The sequence below is a fragment of the Metopolophium dirhodum genome, chromosome 4 (genome assembly GCF_019925205.1).
Source record: "Metopolophium dirhodum isolate CAU chromosome 4, ASM1992520v1, whole genome shotgun sequence".
In the NCBI taxonomy this organism is placed as follows: Eukaryota; Metazoa; Arthropoda; class Insecta; order Hemiptera; family Aphididae; genus Metopolophium; species Metopolophium dirhodum.
Window position 1 is genome coordinate 30789410 of NC_083563.1, and position 20602 is coordinate 30810011.

General features: G+C 27.9%; 1 protein-coding gene across 2 annotated transcripts in view; it reads right to left on the reverse strand.

Moving 5' to 3' along the window:
- LOC132942924 (uncharacterized) overlaps positions 1–18726 on the reverse strand; it is a 50907-nt gene extending 32181 nt beyond the window's left edge. The window contains exons 1-2 of one of the 2 annotated variants that reach the window (XM_061011638.1): positions 18520–18726; positions 9026–9227 (exon numbers count right to left, since the gene is read on the reverse strand). In XM_061011638.1, coding sequence (XP_060867621.1) covers positions 9026–9211 — 186 coding nt within the window. In that variant the 5' untranslated portion in view covers positions 9212–9227; positions 18520–18726. The remainder of the gene's footprint in view (positions 1–9025; positions 9228–18519) is intronic. The other variant, XM_061011639.1, reaches the window with a different exon arrangement.
- Positions 18727–20602: the final 1876 nt, after the last annotated feature.

The following is a 20602-nucleotide window of genomic DNA, read 5'->3' on the forward strand; positions in this document are numbered from 1 at the left end:
AATTGTTTGGGGTTTTTAGTCGTTATGACTTTCTTATTGGCTATAAAAATCGTTTGAAATGTTACATGTATATATGTCATCCTTCAGATGCTCAGTCTTCTGCAAAACGATGAGTCGAAAACACCCAGATTCTCCGTCCTGCCCATCGGGTTCTTGCGAGGTTTTCAATCATTATAAATAACGAATAATGAAGATTAAACTTTGATATTGCATTGCTTGATTGATTTAAAAGTTAAAACAATATCAAAAGCTATATTGCAAGAGATTCCATGGCTATTTGTAACTAACAATTTTTCAGATTTTTCTAATATCCCTCTACGAAAGGTGTTAGCAATTGACATTAAACCAGCCGATAAATTGTATTACATATTATTATAGTAAATGTTTAATAACAGAACAGGCACCAGCTTGCTGTATGGCAACCTAACAAACGAATTATATTATGATATCATCCTACACCTAATGCTAAAATAGTATACATTTTCATTACGTTTTTAAATTAGACCGACGATATCAAATGATTGTTTTTATGTTAAACTTTCTATTCAAAACAATCCAAACTTTCACACAGCTATTACAATGTATAACTTAAAATAATATGTAAATTATTCATGAAAATTTGGAATATAAAAATTACTTAATATTTAATAATATAATATTGGAAAAACGATATCAGAAGTGAAACTATGTCGTCCACGATTTATTTAATGAATAAAAATAAATCGTTAACTTAATTCATGGTTATACTATATTACTATGGTGCATGTATAGTGTAGGTACTTTATCGTATTTAAATGTATGCCTATAGGTTGATAGTATTAATATATTTGAAATATTTAGCAGTAGTGACGAAGTGTACAATTTAATACGATGTTTGATCCATATCCAGGCTTTTAAAATATAGAATAAAATGTTTCACCTATATAGAACAAAATATATATATATAAACGACCTAATCATATATCATATTCGGAATATTAATATAGTTAATTAACAATTACAAATAACATGTAACGAGTGTTGACTGTCAAAAGATAATAATATACATATTATAAAAGAAAAATGACGTATTCACGCATACAATAGGTATGCAAAATAGACGAGTAGCTAACTAAAATATACTTCGTTAAATAAATGACATTTATTATATAATAAAAGCAAAACAATATAATATTCTCATATTGTAATTGATGTGGCACTTTCTAACATACTGCATAATACAAGTACATAGGTATATATTACACGCATTATCTTTCAAACTTTAAATAAATATACTACAATATAGTTTATATTTTGATAAGTGAACCTCGATAACTATATTTCAAACATCAATTTCGTGCAATAACGGCAATAAACGTGTAAACAACTTTATTGGATTTCACATTTAAGATTATAAATTAGAGGACTTTAAGCATAATAATATTATACAGTGTTTTCTGTTCTCGTTATTTAAATTTTTTTAATAAATCATTTTAATTTAAAAAAGGGTCAATGTACTCAAAATGTGTTTTAAACTTGATACACAATGATACTGTATTTGAGTATTATCGTGTTATATTTTGAAATAAAAATCATGTATCATATTATATATATATATATATATTTAATTTTCTCAGAAAGCAAGTTATATACTTACAATATTATTATCTACTATAATTTTTGGAATTTCTTCAGTAAATCATTTAACTTTTTAAATTGCGTACAACACTACAACTGGCAACATATTTTTCGTGCATAAGTATGTAATAAAAAAATTCAACAAGGTATTTAATTTCCAATATTATGGCCCGCTGCGCCGCTGTTTTGTACTTACAACGGCTGAGTTACTGTTAAACAAGATACACACACAAGATACCCACTCGTTTACATGCACAGTATTGTTCGTGAGTTGGTCGTTTTCGCATGTATGCATTTATGTATGTAAACGTTTGACGTTTCCTATTTCCTCAGGGCTCAGATGAGAGAACAAAATCAAGAGAAAAATAAACAATCAGTTAAATCTATTTTTCCCTCGTCCAGCGCAATAGCCATATATCGTCTCGGCCAATTATTTATTTAGGTTATACATTTTAAGTCAAACGAAAACGCTGTTGTGGTGATTTAACGAAGCGTAAATAAATAAATAAATAAATAATCAAATATATTTTGTTTGAAATAATGAACAATATGTTATGTTACTAACCTACACATACTATCCTCAACTTAATCTCAAATTTAAAGTAGGTGTGGAATTATTCGTAAATTCAAATTTGTATCAAAGAAATAATAAAATATAAATCCTAATTAGGTATTCATTATATTTTATGGATTAACTACCTAATTCACCAGAATCACAGAATCATAAATCATATAATACAGTATAAGCACTGTATTATTGTATAGTTGATGATATAGTTTTGAAGTAGTTAAACACTAAGGAATACCTACGTTTTTTTTTTTTTATTGAGTTGATAAGGCTTCAACATCTGAGGTCATTAGCCGGTAATAGTTATACATATTGGTCTTAACACTATGGGGGTAGATTATGTTGAACAGTTGAGGGGGTTTGTGAAATATATTATTATTATTTTTTTTGTTTTACAGTTATTTTACATTTTACCAAGCCTATGGTTTGTGAAAAAATTGTAAATATTTTTGGAGTTTTCCTCACACCAAGTGCATGGAATACGTCTTGATATACCTAATTATTCAACGGTAGATATCTTCAAATAATTTTCAACACAGTTTTATATAAATTATCTAAGTTATATTTTCATTCATATTACAAAGAAGAAGCTTACAGTTTAATATTTGATAAGCAATGCTTCCAAATATGCTACGAAAACCTAAAAAATGTTCAATGTATAATAGAACTTAAATCTGATAAATTTATTTTGTTCAACATTTTATTGAGATTGAATTTATAATATTGTATACTTATTACTTATTACTTATATATGTATAATAATAAGCTATAACTATTTGCTTATCAATATTTAAAAAAGTAGGTCAGCGCATTTCGGTGGTGGATGTTTGTCCATCGTCCCTTCGGGCCTCGGACAGGATAGTGTAATTTTACTGTATTCGATTTGAATGCAATGATTGCATTCGATAAAAAACGATTCTGAGCGGACGAAGGAATCTTTTTTATTTAATTGTATTCGTTTCTATGGTGATAAACAAAGCTTTTTAAGAACAGCTTAAGAACGATTTATATAAATAGGTAATTTGTATAGGTAATTATAATTATAATTTATAATTAGGAAATATCATAAAAATGAAAAAAAAAAATATAAAAGAAAAGAAAAAGTCGCTCAAATGTTTTGAAATTTTACCATATCTAGGTAAGGTTAATATAAATAAACAACCCAAATTTCAAATTTTCAAAGTTTTTACAAATGTTTTTAACCGAATTACAACAAAATTTAAACCGTAAAGAACAAAATCCAAAATACAACAAAAAATATCACTTGTCATTTTTCATTTGAAGTAATATTTCTGGTAGAAAACGTCGTCCGTAATTATTTAATATTATAAAATCGTGAAATAGTTTTTTCTCCTTTAACCGCTTTTATTTCGAGTAGCGTTTCGAAAATCGAAAAATGACGTGTTTAAAGTACCAGCTCAAGAACATTACCTTTCAGAAAAGATGCTATACTTGATACTTTTGAGCAAGTTTAAAGGGGAAAAAAGTGTTTACAGAATAAAAAAGAAAAAGAAATAAACATCATTGTAAAACCATTAGATTCCTCGCTCCGCTCAGAATCTAATAAAATATTTTATTTAATATTGATAAGCAAATAGTTATAGCTTATTAGCTAAACATGGAAACTATATAGGAAACTGCTTTAATGTATGTTATCTAATTATTAATAATATTTTGATTTCTTTGTAATAAATATTTAGGTAATTAGAAATTAGAATGGGTTAATATCTTAGCAATGTCCAATGTTGCTTATAAATAATTAATCAAAAATTCTAGTAACAAAATTTAATTGAACCAAAGAAACAATGATTTAGAATTCTTAGATCTACACCAAGGCATCCCACGGGTGCAGATGATGTAGGTGTATAAAAAATAATATAAATTTCTTTTAAAGAAAAACAATATTTTAAATGGTGAATAGCGAGCAGATCACAAAAGTTTGTATCAATGGTTGATTATTATTGTTTCATCCCGTGGGCTATAATCAGAACAGGTCTACATATTATTATTTTGTATAGCTTGGACCACCAACGTAACCATACGTCTTGGAATATTAGTCTGTTATACGCCTGTGCGTGGATTCCATTATTTTCGGTATGTTACTGTAACATCTCGGATTTATGGGCCAGAAGAAAATACGAGCTCTGTTCGTTTCCCATGCAAATCAAGGCTCTAATAATACCATTTAGATATTATACTACCTAGCATGTGCCTATTATATGTAGGCACATACCGAACGTATAACAATTGAACACAATAATATACAATTTATACAGGGCGGCCGTTATCATTATACGCATATAAATCGCCATTGTAATTCCATACGTTGTTTATTTAAATATTATATATAAAATGAATTATGAATTAAAAAGTAATAGCATTAACATTGTTATGTGCGCGTTTAACGGTACGTACATTTTGCGCAAGTGTCATGACCGAAACCATGTGCCGGTAGCTTAACAAATTTCAAGTGTGTTCGTAAGATACCGTTGTTTTAGCATGCTCCGTTTATTAATTGCGTTTATAGTGGTTAACTCACTAGGTAGCCGGGTTAGAGGTACCTACCTATCCTAACAAGTAACAAACAAAACGACCATAACATTGTCCCAGTAACTTTTTGACTGTATGAATATTCATTTTTTTTTATATATATTTTGGATGTGACTTGAATAGAATGTAATATTATACAACTATAATTATTATAAGGATCTAGGTACCACCATACATATATATTTTCCAATGACTGTATGAGTTTATAGATATATAGAAAAAAAAAAAAGTATCGAATAATTTCGTTCAAAAATACATTTAAAACCTGGGAAGTGACTCTGCTGTATAGTTGCGTTCGAGTGTATCAGTTCACTGTAATGGTTGTGTTAAATTTGAATTCAATGATAAATCATCGATGTTGTTAGGATACAGTAAGACCAATCTATGTAGAACCTTTTATACAATATTATGAATTTTTAACTACGAAATAATTTAATAACATATAATGCTTAAAAAAATGTGTTCCTATGTATTTTTTAATTTATTACTATGTGCAACTTGTAATGAATCTTGTTTACGATGTTTAAGGGTTTCGGTCTGTCAATATTCATAGAAAAAAACTAAAAAAAAATTTCGAATGCATAAATATTTGCAATACATAATTAAATAAATATTAGATAACAGTTAATATACAATATAAATACATGATAGCGATTCATAACATAGGCACTTTAAATAATTAAAAAGAAGGAAATAAAAATTCTAAATAAGTATATTAATAACCAACTAAGATTACCAAACACACATCAATGTAAAATCAATACATTTGGACAGAATCTTAGAATATAAAAGTTGAAGATTTAAAATATCTATAAATAGCATTAAATGAACAAAAATATTTTTAAATCAATATTATGTTTATAAAATATTAATATATTAATATGAATATTTGGAGAATCATTCAAGTATCTACGGTTATTCATTAATGAATCACAAAAAAAAAGAAAATCAATTTTGAAATTTCCGTTTGTTCTTATTTTGTTTTTACAATTCTTAAGAAACGTTACTGGATTTTTTAATACTTTTGACCCTCATCTCCCCCCCCCCCCTAATCCCAAAGTACTTGGGTGCCAACTGAATTCAATTTGAAAAAGCAAAAACTACCATCAAGTTTTATGATTGATCCATTTTTACTGCTCGTAAAGGCGACGACAGACAGAAAAATATTTATGTATAAAAAAAACACACACATCATAAATTGTATAATCAATACATTCATCGCTCCGCTCTGAATCCAACACTAAATTTTATGCAAGGAAAAAAATGTACAACTGTGTATCTCAAACATTTGATAGAAAAACAAGTCTATTATTAATGACTTAATACGAATTCTAATTCAAAAACCAGTTACTTACGTATACAATATCACGTCCGTTTCAAATATTATTATTGCGTTAAAACTTAAAACCGCGTTTCAACTTTTCCGTTAGAATCATTATTGTTTTCATCGCGCTCATTGAATAATGCAACAAATTATCAATACCTATCAACATTTGCATATTATAAAGTGTAAAAAAAAAATAGGCGATTATTATTGTAGGTACAATTACTTTTGGAAGCAGAGCAAATACCGGTTATCGAAACTCTTATGGAGTAAACCGATACACGCCGGTAATACCCCTAAACCGCACTTGTACGGACTGATTGACGACAGCCCACAGTCGGTTCACACGGTACGAAAGTACATTACCGACGTCTTAATGGTCATAATTTACATATTATATAGGTACACAGTGAGGGCACCGATTTTTCAGAAGATTCGGCACACGGACAAATAAAAATATAAGTTGAAGATTATTGATCGCCGGGGGAGGTCTGTTTGATGGTAGGTACTCAACTAAATCTGCTACTTTTGTCAGCCGTCAAAACCTGTTATTATAAATTCAGGGACTATATGCATTGTTTAAAAGGAGATTTTTAGAAAGCGAACGCAATTCGTTCACACATTTTTTTTAAATTGTATTCTAATTCTTTACATAACACATAATAATATATTATACTTGTGATAATATCAATCAACGACTCGTATTGTATATATACTTAGGTATGGTACTTAGTGATAATTTAATTCGCCTACTGATTATTCACCACTATAATATTTCTATATCTATAAATATCTCAAATTATATGAGTACATCAAGATAGAATATGGACATTAAATAAAACGTGCTATTTAGCATTACATAAATTACCCAAGAACATAATATTATATTTCAAGTTCTCTTCAGTACTTATTTATATATATTAATATTATAATGTGAATTGACGTACAGAAATAATACTTTAAATTCGAATACTATAATATACATAATAATAAAAATAGGTAATTATAGTGGATAATTCAATTTGTAATACAAATTGTAACATTCAAACGAAATGTTCGAAGTCAATCCTATAACACCTACCTACCTACTATATGTTTTAGTAAAAAAAAAAAAAAATCAAATTTGGAAATGAATCAATAATATTCAACTAAACCAATCGTTTTCGATACATTACTGTCTACTCTGTAGGTACTCATTAATATATTCTATGTTATTGTGTTTTATGATTTTGAAACGATTCGTTGAAATATGTATACTGTATTCATAGTATACTTCTGTACATACTCTACTCTTCTCTACTCTTATATTATAATATGTTATGTATGATTAATAACGTTATTATCTCCAGTCTATATTGTACATTATATAGTTCTGACATATTACGCATTCACTAAACCGCGTAGGTGGTATGCATCGGCAATCAAAATAGTTGTAATACTTCACCACTATTTTAATAAAAAAAAAATGTATAGTTGCATGTATACAGTTGTATGTTTAGTATATATAACCATCTATAGTTGGGATTTTGTGCCTATAATATAATGTAATAATATGTATTTTATGAACAATAATGATCACAGTAACGATGATACATGGGTCGCGTATTATCTGCATGATGTCTAAATTATTATTTTTTTTTTGATAAGTTTGACAATACGGTTACCATATTCAAATGAATATGCGTTTTAAATGTAGAATAAATCGCGATATTAAACTATAATGTATTCCGTCGGTATATATACAATGTGCTTAGCATTCAGAATCTTGTATTTTGCTTTTTTTTTTGTCTTTTACTAACGAAATGGGAATTGGAACCGGAAGTAAACGGAATAACACGAATACGCTCATATGCGTATGTGTATATATATATATATTATGTATGGCGTATCTTGTCTTGGATCTGTATGTGTATGTACCATTAAAACCAGATAGAACCGGTCACTGTGTTACAACCGGTCGATGGCCGCCAGTGCGCCTCTTGTTTTTCGTGATCAAATATTGTAAAATATTTTTAATGCCAATAAAATTGATACTGCATTATGCCCCCGATTATCTTTGTTACAACGAAAATATGAGTGTAGAAAACCGATGTGGCGATGTCTATGGAGAAACTGTACAAGTTCAAATTATAGAAACAGAATATAATATCTTAATAGAAAATAATATAATATAAGAAGTAAGAACATTTGAAAATATATTTATCAACAGAAACGAAGTTTATTCAAGTATTATATTATACTTATGGGTTATAATTTTTTTTATATGCAATTTATAACCTAATAGTGTGTTTTTTTTTTAATATTCATCACTATTATTATTATTATTATTATTACTTCAATATCATGATAAGACTATAACATGCATTATGCATTTTACAAATACCTTCGTTATAGATATAACCTAATTATTATATTATAATACTATGAAAGAAATTGTTTGCTCATAATAATATGATTAAAATATATCGTAATACAAACTAAAAATATCATTAAGGCATTTTTTACAAATCACAAATAGGTAAGTACTATAGGTTTCCATAATTGTCTAGATATGAACAAAGATTATTTAAAAACATATGTACCTATATCCTTATCTAATCTATATTATGCAATAATTAATAAATAATTTTCTTTTACCAAATAATATACTGTTTACATTTATTTTATTGGACTCTTCCAAGAGAAAATAATATAGTTTAATTTAAAAATCTTTTATTATTATAATAATTACCTTGTTAATATTAAAATTCCCATGCTTTTCTCAATTATGATATAATAATTATGTATTCTTTTTTTTATATTCTAATTAATATTAATTATCTATTATATAATAAATGGTATTAATGTATTATAAATTAAGTATTATACGTATAATAATTGATTTGAAGTAGCATAAAATCTAGTATTGCTTTGTAACTTTAAAACTCAAGTTATAAATAATAATATATTAGTATACAAGTACTTACTTTTTTGGAGTTTACTACCGGAATTTTCTGTTTCGCCCCGTTTTTTGTCACCACGATACACGTGCTCGTCTGCGGTATCCTGGTTGGTTTACCCGAAACCCCAATGCCGTTTTTGACATTTTGGTTACCGGTGAATTTCATCTTGAGCTCTGCAACGCTCTCTGTTTTCCGTATATATGGCCACATACTGCTATTATCGTGCCTATAACATTATCTCACGATATAGTCATAATAATGCAAATATTTTATGCATAATAATAATGTATAGAATAATCCTATTGTACATTTTTACGGGATTTAAATCGTAATTTTTGACAGTCCGTCACTAGAAAGATCGGGGTCTATTGAACCAGAAATCCTCAGGTCTTTAACCGGAAATTCAAGGATTTTGAAGCAGTAGGTTTGGTGAACCAATAATATTATTAGTGTTACTTCTTTTTTTGAGATTTAGTGTCTCGCTCGCTTATGGGTAGCCAACTGAGCACATACCGCCCCGCGCTTTGTGTGTGTAATTTAAAAATGATTAGTGAACCGTGAAGAATACACGTTTCATCGACTGTTCGAATGAAAAAAAAATCAAATGCACGAAAACCTTCAGGCGGTTAGGAATTCAAAGTAAAATAAAATATCGGTAGAACATTGCGAGAGATTGTTTGCAAGATGCACTCGGAACTGTAATAACACATATGTTGATTTAAAACAAGTAAATATTTAAGATTTGAATTGTTGTCAAGCACACAAATGATTTCATGTCGATCGGGGATGATAACAGTTTTGAGAAGAATATAATAATATATAGATACCTATTACTAAAAGAATAATTATATTTTGACCACTTTAAAAGTATAACAAATTTCCTATTCGTATTTGATAAGAGGTTTTCAAAATCAAAATCACATTTTAATATTTTATTCAATAAAGTCGATCGTCGATGGTAGATACCTACCTATAATTTTCACTAAACAAATTTAACAATTTTAATGTATTAATAATTTTTAGATATAAATATATTTAAAATTGTTTCTACGATAATATATTTTAAAATTTAGACAAACTAATATTCATAAGGTTGCTAAAACCTGTAATAGTATAAATCCATAAGGAGTAATTTAAATCATTGTTCCTTTCAAGCAATTATTGGGAAAACTCACGCTAAACCACACGCTAACTTGCAAACATTCTACAAGCACAGTAATTTATATCAACAGATCGAATGTTACGTATAGGTAGTACTTACTACCTAAGTCTTATAATAAAGTCAAAAAGACTTAATCGCAAGAGTAGTGCCATTATTTTGTCAAGGAAAATGACCGCTAATAATAAACACCGACACGAATTCGTCGCATTTATTTACAGGTTTAAAAAAACGTAATGGTAATAAAAAAAAATAAAATACTATGTGCATATGTGTGTAAATTTGTTAAATTGGTCGTATTTTACGACGACTAGATGAACGGTAATCGTCTTCGTCGGTGGCGCGCGCCACAAGGACATAATAATATTAACTATCGATAGCGGCCGCGGCAGCAGCGGAACACAACACCCGTTGAGACCGGCGACGAGGACTCTATAAATATATATATATATATACCTACCCATAATATGTGTTATTAAATACGTTATACAGGTAGGTACGATGGACCGGTGTCATCATTATTATCATTATTATTAGTATTATAAGACGGTCATCGTATTCATTGCGTTAAATTGACTGTGCGATGGACCGGAGCAGTTTTGCAGAGAGGGTTAACCGGCGTGCGGTGCGGCGGTATTATATAGACAAGACGCGTTAATGTCTCTTCCGCGCGTTCGAAATAAAACAGTCATTATATACATTATTATACGTCCTATCTTTCACACTGTCCCACCGTGCACCGGCTTACACACACACACACACCGTTGCAACGTGTGTGTCTGTTTGTGCTCGTGTGTATGTGTGTGTGTGTGTTTTTTTTTTATGGACACCGCGGTAGAAATAAAAAAATATTGCACCGGACCATAAACGTTTCGGAGCATTAACATTCTTTTGAGGTTTTAAAATCGTGAGCCCTCCCGATAACATTTCATTTTTGTCATCGACCGCGCGGCCCTCCCACGTAGGCGAGCACACCGCTGACCGCTGACCATACACGTATTATTACATAGATCCTATACTTTTCCAAGCATAACACACACACAGTAGTATAACTACGTACGTACAATATCATAATAATACTAGGTACATAATAATATATTATTATATTCGTATAATACAATATATTATATAATATTATTATACTATTGTATATAGTGTTATAGTGTGCGAGCCTTAGCCGTGACTCGTAAGTCAGGGCATTATTTATGGTTTTTTTCCACCTATTATGGTAAGTTGTCGGGGCAAAGGGATGGAAAAAAAAACATGTAACTACTATAACTAATGATATATTTTAGCGGTATACGATGCTAACTTCGTCCGATCCAGTGTGGCCGTGTGGGGTCAGGTGCAGGCCACATATGGTAAATTAATATATGGTTTAGTGTCAGTATTACATATTAATATGATAGTTTGTCTATACAATAGACGTCTAACACGCGTAGTTCGCACGACGGTGACGAATCAAACGACATATTATTGTATTTATTAGAAATAAACATACAGATACTACAACATTTTAATTTTATTATTGAATTAAGGTAATTTAGGAATATAATACCTACTTAAAAAGATAATACAATCTTCCTACCCAAAACACTCAATTTACATATTTAATTACATTGGTTGTCTGCGTAAAATAATCAAACGACTATAATATGTGGTAAATACACAACATGGTAAATAAGAAAATACAACAAAAATTCAGATATTTTTTTTTTTTAATGGAAAATGTTGAGTTTAATAATTAAAAATCCAAATTCCAACTAAAATGTTAACACCCTGCGATATTGGTGGACATATTATTTAAAATTTGTTAAATATAGTATTCTTATATATTTTTATTGATTAGGTACGTTTTTGCATTTACATTTTGAATAATTTTTCACAGTTTTAGTGAAAACCTCTACGAGATTTAATAAATAATAAACTGACATTTTAACTCGTTTGATATAATATATATATGGGTAGGTTAATATTGATACCTATAGTCATAAAACATGATATGACTTGTATAGAATCGACATCCTTAATCCTTATTTAAATGTATTACAATTATAATGTATAACATACTCACATATTTAAATACATTCAAAATGTATATAAAAAAAAGTAGGTACCATATACCGATAATATTATTTAATATTATCTTTCTGATATATTCTGCATAGTTGAAAATAATATTCAACAACTGAACAATTTCATAGTTATGAAGTAATTTACTAACATGAGGAATACAACATAAGCAATTTAAGTTCGATAATTCTGATTAGATAATATGCATGCTGTACTGGATTATACTGATGAAAATAGAGAACACCGTCCGCCCGCAGAAACTTTAATGATATTTTAGCAATTTAGTATGTTCTAAGAAATTTTACCAACTATAGAGGTAACTTTATACACTCAAAAGAAACATTAGTTCTATATCGTTGCACCATATTTTTCAATTTAAGCACTGACAATAATAATTATTTTTTATAAATAATGAAATAACATTTTAAAATTGGTACAATATATAATTTTGGTATACAATACTTTCACCATTACTTCCATGAGAAAATAATTATAAGAAAATATCGTGCTCAATAGTTACAGTAAAATAACAAAAAACATAATATTGTGTCTCATACTCTCATATAATATTAAATTTTATCGAAGCTAGTTTGAAAATTGATACAAGAAACTAATAAGAAGAACCAAGAATTTAAAATAATATATTTTAATCACGTAATAAATTAACAATTTAAACTGTTGATGTGTTTAACAATATCAAGTAGGTACAAGTACCTACGTAAAAAATGTAATTCTTTAAATTAACATTAATAAAAATATTGTATCACAATTTATGTATAATATATTGTTCACACTTTCACAGCGAATACAACAATAATGTTCACGATGTGGGGGGCCACCATGTTTGTGTTTAAACTAAAAAAAAATACAACAGCAAATAATTCGTAGAAATAATAAATGCCTACATATTTAGAATAGATTATAAAATTATAAATTCATATAATACCTACGTACTTGTTGTTTAAATTTAAATTCTTGCACTTAATGTTTACTCAATTTAAAATAGTAACTATTATAATTAAATAATTATCTATAGAAACAATAAACGCCCACAAAAATATAAACCTTTTAAAAATAAATTTATCATGCAATTAACTATTGCATTATAGAAATAAAACAAATTATTAACTATTATCCTAGTATATTTATATTGCCCTTGCCTTTTTCGTCTATATTTTTAATTTCTTTTAATTGCTTTTCAATATAGTAGGTATTTAATTAATTTTTTTTTGAGAATTCACGTTACTATTTTATTTTTAATAACGTGCAAGTTGGCTTACAATTTATAAATTTACCTTTTAAAGGATACAATATGGTTTTACAAATTCACCTTTTAATGGTAGGATTTAATTTAAATTTATCCAATTTAAATTCGAGTGTATATTTCATAGTATGTTCACGATTTACTGTACATGAGTCATGAACACGTATGAATGCGTACATGTATAATAATATGTATTCAAAATTGGATTTTCAGATTTAGATAGATACGAAAAAGTATTATAATATTAGTTATTCTAGTATGTAATGGTGTGTTCTTTTTAAGATATGTATATATGTGTATAGTATATATTTTTTGAATAGTAAAAGCATTCCATAAGTACATGTATTATTATTTATTAATGCTTGATCCAGTAAAAAAAAAATAGACCACTAGATTGAACTTGAAGTTGAACTACTTTGTAAAAAACCATTAAAAACAGCATTCATAAAACTCTGTTCTTTTTTCTATTTAATGTGAAATTATAATATTTATAACTATTTTTTCGTACAATTTAAATAACATACTTATTTTTTACCAGATCTGTATTTTTTATGGTCACTTTTTGTTGAACATTGTATTTACAATCAATACGCGGTATTAACTTATACATAGGTATAAGGGTATATAGGTATGGAACTAATACAGTATTGTTTTTGAAATTAAATGTATCGTTCTTTAATTTTATAAAAAGGAATAAATTATCCACGCTTATTTAAAATTTGTAAAGGTAAGTTACTGTGTCTTATTAGTAAGTACTTGTAAAATACTTCACTTAAACGAATCATTATACTGTATTATAACTCCTTTAAAATAATAAATTAGGCAACAGTTTAAACATACTATCATATTATACTATAATAATATCGATTTAATATAAATCAGAATGATGTTATTATATTATACATTAATAAATTGTATAAATAATTACTCAATAACAAATCATAAACAATAATTCTTTATAAATACACTATCCTGAACTATTTATTTTCATATTTTAATGAACAATAACTAATGTATGTAAAACAATGGAGTAAGCGATTAGGATGAGCCATTGAATTAGTGTAGCCTGTCAATATAGTAAATAATCCAATTTCAAAACAAATTTTAACAAGGTTAATTTTATTTCAAAATATTCCTGATTTGATAATTAAAAGGCATTTGTTTACATTTTTATAACAATTATTTTTAACTACAGTTTTTCATAGTTTTAACGAAAACGATAAACCAATTTTAAATTGGTCTTTTTATGACTTATAATAATATTATATAGGTTTCAAATATCTATAAAAGTGCTGTATGAAATGATTTACTATCAAAAAATCCAACATATTTGTTAACTATTATTTGCTTTGTTTTGATTTAACATAATATTATAATTATTTACTTATAAATTACCTTCTGTTTATATTATCAATTTATAATGATATTTAGGTAGGTAGACTATGCATTTTTTAATACAAAATATTGTATTTTACTTAATAGTAATTTAAAATGTATTGTTGAACTTTCGGTAATTTTAGATATTGTGTATAACTATTTGTAATACCAATTAACAATTTATGTAAAAATAAAAAAATAAAAAAGCGTATGTATTTATAATGAAATGGTTGTAAACTGTAACTTATTATACATATGAGTATGTAATTCAAGTATATATTCAACAGCTCACGTGTGTGCTAACGCATGCAAGTTGGTTTGCAGCGGTTGTATTTTTTAGATGGTGTATTGTAAAAAATAAATAGGTAACTGAACGAGGCTTATTTGACTAACTGTGTTTCCCACGAAAAAAAAAACAATTAAGATAATATAGGCACTATATCCGCACACACACACACACACACACACACTAGTCCATTACACATATATTTAGTAGAATAGCCATGTGTATGTGTAGGTCAACGGAACACGAGCCAGCTACGTCGGTGTCTATTTTTGTTTTTTTGACCGATGCGTGTTGTTTAATGTTTATCACTGAAGAACCCCAACATTGGATGGTCCGGACTAGCAGGCAGTAAAAAAATACTCAACGTGATACGTTTACTATTTTCAACAAACTTAATAACGTGCAATATTAGACTTTTATTCTTACCTCGCTCTAATAGGTACCCACCTAACATAGTTTCAATGAAAACCATTTATAGATTTCTCGCACCACGGGGTCACACAAATTAATTTTTTTAATAATTCAAGCTTAATTTTTAAAATATCCATATACACGCCAGTTTAGCATTTATTATGTAGGTAGGTACACTAATACAATGATAACAATGCACTGTTATTTGTTCAAGAGAAATACATATTGTTACAACTGTATACTTAATAACGGATATTCAAAGTTACATTATATTAAGTAGGTTACTTATAAGTTATAATCAATTATTGTAATTTATCGAGAAAAAAACACAACAAAAAATTATGTTATTTAGAAACTAGTATTCTATCGATATAGCATTAACTATACTGAAAAGTCTAATGACTATAGTAACCGTGTAGGTACGTATCATGGCAATAGGTAGTTATTTTAAATAATTTAAAAATACTAAAGGAAATATTAGGCCCAACTATTTTATGGCATTAGAGTGGGTTTCATCTGAAGGTACCTATGTACAAATTAAAATACGCATATTATTCAAAAATATTGTAAGTTATAATAGAAATATTATTCTACTATATACATATTGTATTATTTAAGAATTCAGTTTTAAATATTTTATACTAAAAGGGAAAGGTAAAAATAAATTATGCTAAAAATTTGTTATTCAAAACTAATAGTTATTTTTTATTTTAAGAAACTTGCGGTATTATGTAATCGTGTTGTTAATGTAAATATTTCATACCTAATACGTAGGCACTTATATTATAATTATAATAACACCATATTTATAAGAGACCGAAATGTTGTATGTTAATTAAATATTTAAATGTTTAGTAGGTAATTAGACGAAATTTTCGTTTTTAAAACTAATTTATGATTTATATATGAGTTAAAATAATTATAATTTTTTTTATACTGTCTTTTTAATGTTGGATCGCACTGAATTATAGATACTAGTATGATGTATTATCACGTTTAAAAAACATTTTCTATAATAAAGACTATACAGTTGTTTAAACGCAAGACGTATAATAATAGTTTTAAATTTAAAAGTGTATAAAATGTGTAAACTATAGACGCTTAAAATTTAAAGTCATTATATATAGATAACGTAACTTATAAGTAACTGTATAACTTCATTTCCTGAGAAACAATTTAAGCTACATGTTCTATAGTTTTACCGTAAGTATCGTATAATAACAAATATAGGTACTGTAAAGTAAATAATAATGTGGTTTATCGTTTTTATTGTCATAAATAAATGATGAACTGATTATAAAGTAAACGTTATACGATTGAAATATTAATGTGATTTATACAAATTTCGCGATATATTGAGAGATGAAATTGTTTAGGTAGGTGTACTTACAACCTGTATTTACAATAACACAATAAGTAAATAAAAAAACATAAACATAATACAATTATTATAACAGTATAAAAACTGTTATATGATAAAAATGTATGGACTTAATTATAATTAAATTAAAAAATCACGTTTGAGACGATGTGGTGGATTGTGGTTAAACCTTAAACTTTATATCGAAATAAAAATCCTAATTTCACTTTTATAATAAATATATTATACGTAAAGCAGTTCAAACAGCTATATAACGCATTAAATTTGGGACTAATATATCAACAAAAAAAACATTTTAGTCAAAATAGTTAAATACCTACCAGGTATCTACGACCATTGGTATGTTCAAATGTTCGATCATTGTTTCTTATATTATAATAAACGTGCATAGGTACGTTTTACATACTTTGTTTTGATAAGTAATAAGTAATAATCAAACAAAAAAACTTAAATAAAGTTTATCGGAAAATATAAAAAAATAATAATTAATAATCATAACATTCACCATGACAAACGATACAAAAATAATAATATCGTCATCACACAGCTGGTAAACGGAATCGGGAACAATATATTATAATAATAATGATATATTAATTTAGGGTTCTGATAGTTCTTAATTTGAAATATTTCAATGAAATTTTGAAAAATATTTTTTTTTTAATGCATTAGGTCTTAGATGATTAGAAATGATTATTGATGACACACGAAAATATCGATAGATGACTTATCAACCAAGGCTTACGAATTACTTATATGTTAATGGTTATAAATTAGGTACCTATAAATAGTATTTTACTATCGGTTAATTTATCACTCATCAATTGAATCCCTGCTGGCTATTATTTATTAGTATTCGATACAATAACCAACTTTAAAAAATGTTCTCTTGTTGTACATTTATTACCATACACTTTTAGATAAATTACACAATTTTTTTTAATTTTAATTTTTCACATGAATGAAATGTTTTAATAAAGAACAATTTTAAAACCCTATAGGCTATAATTTATATGATAGACAGACTAGTTTATAATTACTATTTAATTAAACTGTATAAACATGCTACTGTGGATGGCTGGGTAAGTAACTTTCCTCATTTGAACTCGCTATGGTTTGAGCTGAGTTAATTGAAAAAATGAATTCATCCAGTTAATAGTTATTCTAAATATTGATGATTGCTCGAAAACTAAATGTATTAAAAGATTTATTAGATATTGGAAAAATGTTAACTCACAATAAAATTCTATGATTTTTTCATAGACATATTATATTAGGTAGGTATATAAAAACTCGCGGTGAGATCAAATATAATATAATACGATGATGAGATAACATAAAAATTTAATTCGGTTCTCTTGTACACACATTTTTTTCTTCACTTTAATCACCCGACGATTGGCGGTAATATTATTTTAATAACTTGTAAGGATACAATAATTTGACTCCCAAGCTTGAAAAATGTACTTTCGACTTGGCCGTTGCACTGATAACATGCGCGTGCAGCTGTATTGTGCAGTGTATAGATGATAATATTATATATGCATAAAAAAGATAATAGATGTACCTGTGAGTTATGACGACGAGGACGAAAAGTCAACAGCATGCGTACACCGAATCGAGGGTGAGTGTCCCTCTTGAGTTTGTTTCCCTACGGTATTTCGACGAACTACAATAATATAATTATTATTCAATTATTTATTACAGACGCGTTGCAGCGGACGGACACCGCGACGGCACCACTACGGACTCCGATCTGGCCGGCCAGTCAAAAGACTATATTATATTTTCGCAGTTCAGTCGGCGTGGTTATTTAATAATCATTATATTATTATTATTTTTAACTCGACGCGGTCGATGCGGCGAAAACTCGAACGCCACCGCCACTGACATCGTTACGCGAATATAATATACTACCGTAATATACTCGTCGTCGGTTATATAGGTAGTAATATTATACGTATTATTAAAACGTCATAAAAACGTTCTTAAGAAATAACTCGTTATATTATTATACACAACTCGTTACAATCGTTACTATTAAATAATATAAGTAGTAACAATCCATATGATAACGAGTAGGCAGGTATGAGGTATAATTAATAATTGTCTAAAAAATATAATACTGCACGACAACGCGGCCTTTTGACTCAGCAAAAAAGTCCTTCGTAAAAGTCCCGTATAAACGTAGGTATTTATCATAATATTATATACGTACCAAATATATATAAGACCTACGAGTGTCGCACGCTCGCCGACTTGAGCATCATCGACAGACGTCCGCCGCCGCCGCCGCGTCCGCGTAGACAGTAATAATAAAAATATTATTGTTACGATCACGATCGTAATACTTAAATATTATTATTATTATTGCTATCATAAGACGCACTACGATCGCGGCCAAAATAGATCGAGACTGGATAGATGGGGCCGTTCCAGAATCATCGTCAAGCCTAAATATCAAGGCACATAGCCCCCCTCTTGAACTATCGATTATAGCCATCCCACCACCCCCGTATGTCACGGTCACAGCACTTACGATGACTATAATAATATAACATAATACACTCGTGGAGGTGGTGACTGGAGGTAGCATTATATATTATCTGCGGTGGTCGTGATGGCGAGTGCCGCGTGAGTATAAAATAATTGTTATTATTATTACCTCAGAATTTAGATCATAATATTTTATATTTTGTACGTTGAACACGATCTAATATTACGTGTAGCAAAACTACAGCTAAAGTATATTCACTTATAAATATATTGTGTATGGCTAAATATAATGCATCGATGGATGCAGTGCTTGAATTGGGAAACAATTAGAAGGGGGATGCCAAAAGCGTAGAAAAAATGTGACTACCTGAATATTTAAATGAATTATTGATTAGAATATAATTAGGAGGGGTTAACATTTTTTTTTTCAATGAACCCCGTCCCTTCTCATTTCAAGCACTGCCGGTAGATGATTTCATGGATTATCCATAGGCCCCATAGGCATATCATTTTAGATGTTCATTATTGTAAATGGAAATTGTCTTCCAAGCGTAGGAAATTTAATATTAAAAAAAGCGGGCAAGTGAAAGTCGCTCTGCTGTACAGTATAGGTTACAAGTTAGTCACTGCAGTAATGGATGGTGTTAAATTTGAACTCAATGATATAAAATCATTGTATACGAAAAACGATTCTGAGCGATTACGGTCAGCCCGTAATATTACTGAGTAATATATTTTAGGATATTATTGTGATTAAAGTAATTTATTTTACAATTAGGAAATAGTACAACAGTAGGTTAAAATTCATTTTAGCCAAAAAAAATTACACTTGAAAATGTCATTGTGTGCATAAAATATAATAATACTATAAATTACCCATACTATAAAAGTTTCATAAACCCACGAATAATATTTTTCAAATTACAATAAAATAACTAAAATCGTTATTGTTCGTTTTATTATATAATTTCGTCCAAATTTGAACTTATGTCTATAAAAAATAAATGCATTTATAATTTTTTTAGATTTGTTTGTTACAGTATGAAAATACTTGTTTTAAATTTTCAATCCTTAGTTATAAAAGTTGAACATTTTATAACTTTTAACTAATAAATAATTTGTAAATTTTCAATATTTTTGTCTCACAAAGAATA